This window comes from Chiloscyllium plagiosum, unplaced genomic scaffold (genome assembly GCF_037043375.1).
Source record: "Chiloscyllium plagiosum isolate Xiang-an unplaced genomic scaffold, Cpla_swu_hap1 HiC_scaffold_15, whole genome shotgun sequence".
NCBI lineage: Eukaryota > Metazoa > Chordata > Chondrichthyes > Orectolobiformes > Hemiscylliidae > Chiloscyllium > Chiloscyllium plagiosum.
Window position 1 is genome coordinate 57,827,137 of NW_028270153.1, and position 13,435 is coordinate 57,840,571.

General features: G+C 35.9%; 1 protein-coding gene across 4 annotated transcripts in view; it reads left to right on the top strand.

Annotated features, from left to right (window-relative positions):
- Nucleotides 1–9,203, top strand: part of LOC122559948 (solute carrier family 12 member 5-like) — a 1,091,443-nt gene extending 1,082,240 nt beyond the window's left edge. For all 4 annotated transcript variants that reach the window (XM_087994966.1, XM_087994965.1, XM_087994967.1 and 1 more), the window contains one exon: nt 1,170–9,203. In XM_087994966.1, the coding sequence (XP_087851092.1) occupies nt 1,170–1,261 (92 nt within the window). In that variant the 3' untranslated portion in view covers nt 1,262–9,203. The remainder of the gene's footprint in view (nt 1–1,169) is intronic.
- The last annotated feature ends 4,232 nt before the right edge of the window (nt 9,204–13,435 follow it).

A 13,435-nucleotide genomic window follows, 5' to 3' on the forward strand; every position in this document is an offset into this window, starting at 1 on the left:
GTTCAATTCCCGCCTCAGGCGACTCTCTGTGTGGAGTTTGCACATTCTCCCCGTGTCTGCGTGGGTTTCCTCCGGGTGCTCCGGTTTCCTCCCACAATCCAAAAATGTGCAGGTTAGGTGAATTGGCCACGCTAAATTGCCCGTAGTGTTAGGTGAAGGGATAAATGTAGGAGAATGGGTCTGGGTTGGTTACGCTTCGGTGGGTCGGTGTGGACTTGTTGGGCCAAAGGGCCTGTTTCCACACTGTAAGTAATCTAATCTAAGCTAAGTGATTTTATCTGGTTCTGGAATGTTATCAACTTTAAGTGCAGACAGTCTATGTAATACCTCATCTTATGAATTTTAAATCTTTCATATGTCTGAATTATCTCATTTTTTAAATGATGAACAATGCAGCGTCTTCCTCCCTGAGAATAACAGTTGGATAATATATAATTAATACTTCATCCATGCTCCCTGCCTCCATGCAATAATCCCATTTGATCTTTAAGTAGATATGCTCCTCCTCTTTGCACTTTTTCCAAGTCTGCCTATGAAAGACAAAGTAAAATATTGATAAGAACATTCTCTATTTATGTAGCATCTTTAATGTAGTACAGCTTCCCAAAGCATTTCACACAAGCATAATCAGACTGAAATTGACAGCAAAACATTTTGGAAATATTAGCTGAGCTGAGCAAAATTTGTTCAATGCTATAAGTTTTGGGGTTAATCTTGTGGAACAGAGAGAGACCAGAAAATGAAACAGCTTAGTGAGGAAACTTTGGGTGAAGAAGCTAAAGGCAAGGATGACAAGGGTAAAAACTGAGGCTATAACAAGAGGAGTGCAAAGATCTCAAAAGAGTCATGATGAAGGAATGGAGGAGGTTGAAGAGATTGGGAGGGGATGACCATGGAGGGATTTGGAAACAAGGATGAGAATTTTAAAATCAAGGGGTGACTGGATGGAGAGTAAATATAAATAGGTAAACACAGGGGTGATGGGTGTTCATGTGGATAAGATTTCAGTTAGCAGCATTGTCAATGAGCTGAAGCTTATGGATAATTGTTTATTTAAATTGTACCTGTCCACACTAGACAATTTGGAGTATTAAATCTGTGCAATGCATTAAGTCTTTTTATCTGATGTTTGTCGAAGAAGGTAATGTTTTCTTTGACAAATGTTGCAGACATGGAGTTCCTGGAGGTGTTGACAGAAGGTCTGGACCGGGTACTGTTGGTTCGTGGCGGGGGCCGTGAAGTCATCACCATTTACTCCTGAACTCCAGACCGTTGCCAAAATTCGCGCAATGAACCCATCACAGCTTTTTATCAGCAACTCCCAGTCTCTTCTCAATGTATAGTGTTTGCCATGCAGCTAAAAAGACTTCCTATCCAGCTCCTGGTAACGGTTTTCATAAAATGTTTCTCTTTGATGACAGGATAGGAAGTAGCACTGAACAGACAAGGAAGGGGAATGCTCACCTACATAGCTTCTTCTTGTCTTAAATGACTTTGCTTATTGTTGTCCTTTCTATGCTTCATGTTTCCTAGGAATCCTTCATTCAAGTTGCAATATTAGAAAACATTTAGGGTCACTGAACACTTTTAAAACTATCATTAGTGTACATGGACACTCTGTAGGTGTAAGGAACCAGTTATAGGGTGTATGGCTATGTACTCAAAGCAGAAGCATTTGCATGAATGGACAAAATCTTTCTGAAAAAAAATTACAATTAAACCCTTTGTACATCATGACCAGATTATTCCATGGTCCAGCTGTAAAGATACAAACAGGATAATCCACCAGTGCTGGTACTCCTATATTTCACACTAGGATATCATGCGAAAGATTAACTTGCATGCATCTGTGATGCAGCCTTGTTAATCTGCAAATATTCAAACTGGTTTTATGAATTGGTTTTCATCCAAGTCAAGGCTGATCTGTTCAATGTGGGTTCTGTTTCCAAAGGGAAAACCGGGACAAATAAAAGCGGAAAATAACTCTATTTTTTCGGTAAGGGGTGGAGGGGGGATGGGTATTGAAGAAATTATGTAAAATAGACTATGGTATATTAGATACAAATAAAGTAAAAATGAAATAAAATAAAATATAATATGGGGAACAAAAACTAGGGTTAGCAGATGTAATGTTCAAAATGCTTTATTTTTATTTCACTATGTTAGTGTTTGTTTTGGTTGTACAGATTAGTAATACAAATAATAATCGTCCTCCTGATGTGTGAGTAACTGTAATGTTTGTGCTTGTTTCAGTGAGACAATAGTTCCCCAATGATCTACAGATTAATTGGATTTGTTAAATAGATGTGAAAATGCTCCAATCATTATTGTTACACACATCATAATTTGGTGTGTATTCTCTAATAAATATTGCTTCAGAACTCAAGTTTTGTAGCATGCATTTCAAAATATCAATAAATAAAATTAACATTCTTTTTAACATACTTAGACTTCTTAAAGAAGTGGTGATTACGTTTTATCTGCAGGAAATGAAGACGAAAAATAATTATGAGCAATATGAATATATTTTCACAGATAAACATTTTTCACTGACCCTGAAAATAAAGAAATATTCAATTATTGCAGGTTGTGTATATACAGTTGTTTTCTAACTAAACTATAAATAGCAAATTACTGTAAACTGCAATAAGGGCTGTGTGATAATACTCAAATTGCTGTGCGAACCTAGAAAACTTATAATGCGTTCATTTATTACAAGATTCTGAAATGAAACGTTTCCACTAGAAAAGTCTTTGTATTAAATAATAACCCTGAAATGCACATGATTAGCATGTATCACAGATATTTACTTTCTCAGTTTACTTTCCATAAGATAGCAACCTGATTATTCATACTTTGGAGTTGTGTCAAATGTATGACTAGTTAACTGAAATACTTTAAAAATTTAAATGACATCATATCAGATGAAATTGATGGTTTTGGTGGCTAGCTCACAGGAATTAAAAGGCTGCGTCTTCTTAGCATTTCCCTTTGATAATTTTGTACATGTATTTATTTTATCATATTGCTACAAATGACAATTGTGCTTTTTAATTTTTAACCATTCCGTGCATTTAATCAGGGAATCCAATCATAATCTAACCAATTCTAACCGAGATATCTAATCTGTACAGAGCAAACCAAAGGCAAAAACATAACTAACAAATGTACAGAATCGTGGAAGTCAATCCATCACACCAAAGTTGAAAAATTGAATCTGAGGCAAAGCAAATTGTGAAAATTAAATTCTAGCCTAAACAAGTAGACCTTAAATCTCAGACTGAAACAATTAATTGCAACTGAGCAATGTTAGACTCTTTACAGACAGAGGCCACTTGGCCCATGAAGTGCTCTGGGGTGGTTGAGTCCAGAACTAGAGGGCGTAGGTTTAGGATGAGAGGGAAAATATGTAAAAGGGACCTAAGGGGCAACTTTTTTCACACAGAGGGTGATGCATGTATGGAAATGATGGAGGCTGGTGCAATTGTAATATTTAAAAGGTATCTGGATGGGTATATGAATAGGAAGAGTTTAGAGGGATATAGGCCAAGTGTTTGAAAATGGGACTAGATTAATTTCGGATACCTAGTCAGCTTGGAGGAGTTGGACCGAAGGATCTGTCATTAGGCTGTACATCTCAATGACTCTAAGTTTATTGTTCTCTGTGGAACAAACTAGTTAGTGCCATTCCCCTCTCTATCCCCATGACCCTCCGGGTCTATTGCCCTAAATTTCCTATCCAATTTCCCTTTGTTTTAACATCAGCAAGACAAGAGTCCATTGGAAAGAAAGACCACTGCTACCATGGCTCTCCCTCAGTACTGCATTGATGTGTTTGCCCAGATTATGGGTTCAATGTGAACTCACAATCATCTGGCTCAGAAGCAAGAGTGTGACCACAGAACCAAGATCAAGGCTTCTTTCTGTAGGCTTTTTTTTAATTACTTCTGTAATCCCCAGTTTCATGAACATACACGTAACACTTGTGTTATACTCTTGCGCTTCCAAGCTGAAAATACTGTCTAAACAAAACTTAAATTAGAAAGGGCACAATTAAGAATTACACTGTTAGCTGTGGCTGACAGTCTGAATAGACACAATGTGATAAACTTGATGAATAAATGCTGACAAAGGAATCTCACGTCAACAGGAGATGAATGAAAGTTTCTGGAAAACACAGCTCAGTACTAGTGTGAAAAGGAAGGACATTGAATAATTGGTAATGTCTAATAATTACTGAAGAAGGCATATTGAGCACTAGATCTTGCAGAGGTTACTAATCTCCACAGTTTAAAATTGGTTTTCAGAGATCCTGAAACCTTAGTGTTCCCATGAAAAGGTCCTGAAAGTCCAAAGTTTTTGACCTGTACCAATTCGTTATACTTATTGATGGTTTCTTTGAATGAACTCTAATAAATGTTTTTTTAAATGATAGTCACAGATACACCAGAGAGAATGAGTGTGCCATTCATGAAGTTAACACAGGAGGTCCTAGGAGAGGTAATATTTATGTGGGGTATTACAGGGAGCGCTGAAACTAACCAGAGATCTTGGAGTCCTGCAATTTAGAGGAGAGTGCTCCCACCAAACTCAGATCATTAGGGGAACAATCTGGTGTGCCTTCCATTTACACTGGGTGGGGATATAAGGATGAGTCCTTTTTCTGTCGATATTTACAGATTATGAACGTGATGATCACCACTGGTGGGGTGAATTCACATGTCTGTCAGTGTTACAATTCAATTGCAATTGTAAAAAGTAAACATTTATCATTCAAACACATTGGTTTGAAATAAGATCAGTAATTCAGAGATAAACATAAGGACATTTAGCATTTGATGTGGAAGATTACCATGCAAACATAAAATAGCATAAACTCTTAAAGCACTTTCTAGTTTTCCTTTTCCTTTTGAGAAAAAAAATCAATAACAAATAGATTTTTTCTCACCATCTCATTTTTAATGTTTTGCCTTCACCAGGGAAGTATGTGTCAAAAGAGGCAAATTGAATGTTCATTGTTGGACAAAGAATTTAAGAAACAGTGCCATGCTTTTTGTGGCCACATGGTGTCACCAAAGCACTTTAATCACTAGCATTTTTTTTAAACACTCCTCAGTGGTTTCCTCATATAATTGTTCATGATTTGAACAGTTTATAAAACAAAGAAACAAGATTTGGGTCTTTAAACAATTTTAGAGCTTTTTGGTTTATTTTGGATAATAACTATTCCTTTTTCATATGTCATATTTTTCCAGCAACATCAACATGAATAATCACAATCAAACTGTCTTTGCATTCTTCAGTGTATCATAAACAAATTTTAAGTCAACGAAAGATGTAAAACAATCTAATTGAAGTATTGCTGCTTAAATTTATTACAATTTCAACAATAAATGACAGAATTATCATTGATTTCTTGTAGTTAGAAAGCACTGCAATTGTGCCCTATTGACAATAAGCAACAATGATACATTCCTGACCAACAATCCTTCTGCTTTGACCATGTACAAAGCAACAATAATGTATAAAACCCCTATCACCCCACATTAGCCAGATACCAAAGGAGACAGGAGCTAATGTCAAATTTGTTTTGAAATATTGAGGTAAATCATTCAAGAGTATTTCAGAATTTCAAATGAGAACACCCCCGGTCAAAGTTTCTTAGAGTCTGTAAATGATGATTGTAATTCAGTTGACTCTGGAGCTTTTTTCTAAAGAAAACACAAAGTTAGTAAAGTTGTTCCTGGAATGTAAACTGTCGAAAAATAATCCAGTTCCCTGGCAAGTTGAATAAACTCTACCTTAATTCAATTTGAAACTTTCCGTTCAATTTGTCGATTTGTTGTAAAAACTTATCTTTTACAGGAATTCTCTTTACAGGTACATCAGAGCAGTTGTTAATAGAATTTACATCATTGGATAGATGATAGAGCAGGCAAGTTTCTAAATGCAGCTGTAAAACAGAAGTGCCATCTAATGTCTCACCATATCTGTAGAATTTTACCAGACAAAGCCCAATAGTGCCTATACTGTTGTTACCTTCAGCTGTTTGCTGGCCTATCTCTAATACTACCCACAGGTATTTTATTCACAGTTTCAATCAGTGTACACAATTATTTTACTTGTCTCTAAGTAACACAATTTATGGATAACTGTTGGCAATTCTAACAATATGCAAATACATTTTGTTAGCCTATTTCTATCAGTCCTATTTACAAATTCTAACAGTAATTTCAAAACTTTTACAGAACAGTAAAGCTCATAACTGATTACACAACAGTTTCTTTAAAGGCCACAGGTATTTACTGGGTAGCTTATTTTAGCAGGCATAGGCTGCATTTTCCCAGTGTTATCTAGCAAAATTTCTGTGTCAGGAGAACTCTACATCCTCATCAAACGTCCTCATTGACTCAAGTTTACACATAACCATTCTAATTTGCTTTGATATTATCAACAACTTTAATTGGACTGACTATTCTCTGTGTGGCATGGGTACGTTGACGTGACTCGTTATCAATATAGATTTGTAAAAAGTAAGCCAAAGAGAACGAGATTATCTCTGAAATTAGACACTGAATTAAAAAGCTTATCACGGTCTGGACAGGAATTTGAGCAGAACAAAACAACCGGAACTAAAATGAACATTTGCTGGTGGAGCATAAGGTCAAGGTATTGTTAATCAATCAATGTTCTTCACTCAACTAATTTAGTTAATTACAATCAAAAAGTGTTATTGACTTCAGAGTATATAGGATTTGACTAACATATCAACAATAAATCTATTGGTTATTAAGTCACTGAATGCTCATTGTCAGAGTTCAACTGGGGACAAAAATATACCTAAAACTATATTTTAAGCACAATCTTTGATCTAAGTTAAATATAGCTGTTTCCTTTGGTCAACCATATAAGGTCCAAGGTGTGTCGCTTTGACCTGTGACTAAGACAGATAGCATGATGAATGGATTATTTGTAATGCCTACTTTAGTAGCCATCAAGGCAGATTTGACCCAGTACAGATAATTTGTAAGCAGCCTGTTCAGAAACATCATGTCACACGTCTGGACCAGGTGGGACTTGAAACTGTTATATCACTTAGTCAGTCTTACAGAGGGGGAATGAAGGGAGAAAACTATGAATAAATCACCACTTGCACCATCATTGGCACTGACTCAAGTTTAAACTCACAATGTTTCATTTTCGGAGTGATGATGTTAGCTCACAGATTTAACTAATTATGAACACAATATAATACGCAAAGTTCAAACTTCCTTGTGTTAAATGTGATTAATGTATGCCTTTAGGTCAAGTCAATTTTAAATACGTTAGTGTATCTTTTAAAAGTAAAATATGCTCCTTTTGATTCACATTATATTCATTGTATTGCTTCCAAACAAACATTATTGTATATCGGATCTTTTTCATGCCCTCATTATGGTCAAGACTATTTTATATCTGTTCTCCTTGCCGAGCCTAATGAAAATTTTAACAGGTTTTATGTCTGTGAATTGGATATTTTAATGTAATACATAGCAGTTCCAAACTAAATGTACAGTCTGCCTAAAGACAGAAATGTGTCATATGAGATAGGGTGGTGGCGTGGGGAATCACCAAGCAAAGAGTTGCTCAGTGAAGAACATGGCCACTGAGCTCTGTTCCAATTACCAAAAGACTTGGTACTGCTATCTGCATTGTTCAAATCAGCTGAGGGTTTTACAGAACAAAGAAAAGTATTACATTATTACAATCTAATCCCCATATTTGTTTGGTAAATAAGCAAAGCATCCATTGAGTATTTTGTAAAGTGGGAATAGGTAATATAGGCATCTGTAAAGAGTTGGGTAAAGATAGGGAGGAATGGTTCTGTCTTTCATACTGAAATGGAGTAAGTGAAATGATTTGAATTGTCAAAATCCATACCCCATTCAAGCTCCAGCCACTGGCAGAGATTTAAACTTGGGTCTTTGTGGTGAGACACCTATTTGGTTTGATGAAGGCAAATGGGAACTAGACTGGAAAAGCCTCAAATAAAACAACTAAAAAAAATGCAGCAAATATTTCTATTAATTACACGAACAAGTTCTTTTGCAAAGATCTGTAATCATTGCAATTCTCTAACAGATAGTAAACATGATTTTTATTCTGTATGACCAATATTAAATCCATGTAGTCTGAGCACACTGTAAGGAATTAAAAGAAGTGGGGGTTAACGATACAAATAACTCCATCAGAGGAGAGTTCCTTGTGTATAAACTACCCCACTGATAACAAGCATAAATAATTCACGTAATAGTGTAATTATCATCTCTGCAAACAAAAGAAATATGTCCAAGCCTCAGACCTCTTTTGAATTACCAGCGGTTTGGGGGGACTATTAATTTCTCAATGATAACACGTCTTTCAGTCAGTTGACTTACCAACCAATCAGCACATTTTTCTCCTAGAATATAAATTGTTGTGACTGCTTGAAATTTGGCATTCTTGCAAATTTATTCTGATTGGTGCAAGATCAAAAATCTTCAGCAATGTTCTTTTCTGTAATATTCAAGTCCTGCAATAAGAAAGTGACTTCTTTCAAACCCTTAGAGTTGTTTGCTTAACAACAGGCTGCAGATCAATAATAAGAACCATAATTATATAGATTTAAAAAATGCCTAAATGTCCTATAGAAAAAAAAAAGTGCCAATGTTTGGAACACTGACTCCTCAAAACAAAACACTTTGGATTCTATGTTGTCTGAACCTTTATGTAATTCTGTAGTGAATGAACACAATCATCCTACTCTAGGCTCCTTACTCCAAAGTATTATTGAAGGGGTATATATTTGATTAAAGTGTGATTTGTTCTATAATTCTGAACTATTGTCAAGACAAGCTAAGAAAAGACATACCATTTCTTTATAATTGGTGATCCAAATTCAATGGTATGTACAAAAAGATGCATTTAAAATATTAAGAAATAAAGCATACATTGATAATCATACTTGTATATTTTTCCACTGTATTTGAGTATTTTCACTCTTGAATTAGTTAATGTAAAGAGGACTTTAAGAATCTGAATGCCTTTGTAGTCCCTGATGTGTATTTCTGTGCTGTGGTACATCTTACTGTTCAAAGGTTGAATGCATGTATTTTTCAACTTGTAAGAAAATTATCAGAACATAAATGAATCTGCACATTTTAATAAAGGCTGTCAAATACTAATTTTGAAAAGCTGAAATAATTAGAATGTTGCATAGTTGTTTATGCTTGATGACATTCATGTGACTTGTAAACAGACAGTCAGCAAGAAGGAATGCTGTTTCTTTAGAATATTTATTATGGCAAATTTAATACATCTGAGTTGTTTCAGTCATGATTTAGTCAAAAAGAAACAATGTCAGACTTTCTTCAGAATCCTCCTGAATAGGTTACAAGTCTCATTTAAGAGTGCTAATTAATTGATAAAACCTATGTGAATGCAAGATTATGTAGTACAGTAGCAATTAATTTCAAAAACATTGCATTTTGTGTCAGAGGAAATGAGATATCGGTATTTGTGAACTTTTAATTGTTTTAGAACTTTGCCATTCCTTTGCTAATTATATATTAATCCTCGAACATTAACCTATCCTTGTTCTATATTCTTTCCATCAATGTATTACAAATTGAATCAATCCAGTTAGTTACCATTAAAGACTATTTGTTGGGACTGGACATCACTGTTTCAAATCATATGAAATTGAAGCCTGTTGCCCTTTCATTGGTTGGAATAGAATTAGTTTCCAATCTTGGAATGGAACTAAAATCATTGCTTCTTCACAAAATGTGGCACAATACATTACTGTTTCAAAATGAGCTTAGAAGGATATTAGATTAGATTAGATTCTTTACAGTGTAGAAACAGGCCCTTTGACCCAACCAGTCCACACCGACCCTCCGAAGAATAACCCACTCAGACCCATTTCCCTCTGACTAATGCACCTATGGACAAGTTAGCATGGCCAATCCACCTGACCTGCACAACTTTGGATTATGGGAGGAAACCGGAGCACCCGGAGAAAACCCACGCAGACACGGGAAGAACTTGCAAACTCAATATTTTTTTTTTTAAAACTCATTCATGGTGCCAGCATTTACTGTCCAACATTAGTTGCTCTTGAAAAGGTGGTGCTGAGCTGTCTTCTTGAACTGCTGTAGTCCATTTAATTTATGTAGATCCGCAATGCCATTAGAGAGGGAGTTCCAGGATTTTGACTCATTTACACTGAAGGAATGACAATATATTTCTAAGTGAAAATGATGAATGGCTTGGAGGGGAATGTGCATCTTGTGGCATCACTAGATACCCTCTGTCCTTGTCTTTTACAATGATAGTGGTCATGTGTTTGGAGGAGGCTTTCTAAGGAGCCTTGGTGAATTTCTGCACTGCATCTTGTGGATGATACACACTGCTGCTACTGAGCATCAGTGGTGGAGGGTATGAATATTTGTAGAAGTGCCAACAAATGGGATGCTTTGTCCTGAATGTTGTCAAGTTACTTGAGTATTGTTGGAGCACTCATCCAGGTAAATGGGCAGTACTCTATCACACCTCTGACTTGTGTCTTTTAGATGGTGTGCAGGTTTTGGGAGTCCAATGGTGAGTTGTGCACTTCAGGATTCCTAATCTCCAACCTGCTTTTGTGAGACCAAGTATTTATGTCTTGTGTAGTGACATTATGATGGAGGAAGATTGTTAATTAAGCAGCTTAAGATGGTTGATACTACCAAAAGAAACTCCTACAGAGATGTCCTGAAGCAATCCAACAATGACAACAATCTTCCTTTGTGACAAGTCTTACTCCAATCATTGGACAGGTTCTCTTGTGCTTCCTATCACCTTGGGTTTTGTCAGGGCTCCTGGAAGCCACATTCAGTTATCTGCCACCTTCATGTCAAGAGTTTTCAGTCCCATTCCATGTCTAGAATTCAGCTTTTTTGTCCATGTTTGAACAAAGGTTGTAATGAGATTGGGAGCTGAGTATCCCGGGCAGAACCCAAACTGAACAACACTGAGCAGGTTGTAGATTTACCAGAATAGCTTGGCTAGGGGTACTGCAAGTTCTGAAGCATATGTCTTCTGTATTCTTGACGGAATGGTGCAAGGGCCCATTGCCTTTGCAGTATCCAATGCCTCCAGATAGCATATGGAATGAATCATACTCACTGAAGACTGGCATATGTGATGTTGGACCTCTGGAGAAGAAATGACAATTCCTTCATTGAGTGGGAGTAGAATTATTATTCCAGTATCAAGTAATGCTCAAATTACTACAGCCCAACAGCCTGGAACTGGAGCTTAAATTTGAAAAAGTGAGAAAAAAAATTAAATATCATAGGAAATCTGTGAGTTTAATGGCCGGTATTGCGGCTTTGTGTCCCTATCTTGAAATCAGTCTAAGGAATTGGGAAACTAAAAATTTAAATTATCTTTGAAAAATGTAGTTAGTTTCCCTATATTTAAGCAGTGCCAAAGGAAGGGAAGTTAATCTTTTTGTATGTTAAGTTTTATATTGTAATTTTTAAAGGAATTCCAGAGCGTTGACCTTTTGAGTGTTCGAATGCCTTGTGGAAATATAGGTTGCTTTCCAAATTCTCGAGAACTACATGTAGCTTCAGTAACAGCTGGCAGTGATCCATCAGAAAGCCAGCCATGTATAATAGGCTCAATTGACTCCTTCTATGCTGTAATCATTCCATGATTCTCATTCCAGATCGGTATTAATTTCAATAAATGCAGGCAAACTATTTACTGTAAACTGATGCCTCAGACAGTATTAATTCACAGAGTTAGATTAGAATTCCTGTTTCTTCAAAGATTGATCCAGAATTATTATTCCCTTCAGAGTGGAATTGTAATCACAATTATTCATACAGTGGAAACAGAATCTTTGTTCCTACATGCTTAAAATTTTACTTTCATATCATACAACTAAAAACATTGCTGTTTCTGAGGCTTAAGATTATTGCCCCTGATGTTCCCTATTCTGTAACATAAAGACTCCACCTTCTCTTTTGGAGGTAAACATCAACAAATGTGTAATGATTTTAGTCTATGGCTCAGGACGACAACCAGACTGTGTAAAACAAAGAAGATTTAGTAGAACATTGGTGAAAGTGAGTTTTTGCATAGTGTAGAATCAACTGTTACTATTCCATAGTCAACTGGATTACATTCAGCATTCAATAGCAAACTGTATCCATGAAGTTCCTTTAACCGTAATAAAATATTGCAAGGCATATGAGTAAATTTATTGGCTAATTTTAAAGATGCATATCAAAAATACAGTCCGTATTTATATAGCATATTTAACATAGCAAAACATCCAAAGATGTTTCACGAGGACAATTAATAGAAAAGCATTAGGAAACTTTAATTATCCTAATTTAGATTGGAAATAATAGCTCCAAGTATAGGATGAAGAGAAATTTATACTTTGGGTACTGAATATTTTTTCTTGATCGTTCTATCTCTAGTCTAACAGAAAACTAATATTGAATCAGGTTCTGGAAAATGAGGTGGGGTTTGTGGAGATTTAGGAGCTATCACCTCATGACCAGAATGTAATTCAAATTAGAAATTTATGGAAAGAGACTCAAAAATGTCAATGGTAAAACAAAGCTGAACTGTGTAAGGGTAATTTCAATGATTTAAGGTGGTACTTAAAACAGCTAGTTTGGAAAAACCTGTTACTGAGGAAGTTAATTTCAGGACCATGGAAGGGACGCATGGAAGATGCTGTGACAATGGTAAATGTAATACTACAGGTAGACAATCCTTTATCCGAAATGCTCAGTCCAGCTGTTTTTCGGAATTTGGAATTTTTCAGTTTTCAGAGTAAGTGAAATTTAATGGTGAAATTTTAAAAAATCTTACCAGAAGAGCAAACTTCAAAGTAAAAACAGGCCGCTGGTGCTTGGCCACGCCTCCTCCTCCACATCACATCTGACTGACACGGATCGAGTGGGTATCGACTTCAGTTGTTTGGCAGTTAGTTTGTTCGCCTAACAACCTTGTTAATGAGAAAAAAACTTCACAAGAAAACCTTCGGATATCGGAACTTTTCAGTTTTTGGATGTTTGGATAAAGGATCTTCTACCTGTAGTTTGAAAGAGGAGTATCCAAAGCTAATGTTCAATTAAAAGAATGACAAAAGACAGAAGCCCAACTCAATTAATAACTAGAAAGATTAGGGAAAATAAAGAAGAAATGTTAAGGAAAGGACAGATTATGAGCTCAGGTTGGCAGTCAACATTAAATTGAACCCTGAAGTTTTTCAGAAACCTTAAGTATAAGTTAGCTGGGTAAACAATTGGACCTGAAGAGGATTCAGACAAATCCTCATGCAGAGCCAGAGGAGGTGTATTAAATGAATACTTTGCACATCGTCTCAAAAAATATGAAGAGGAGAGCA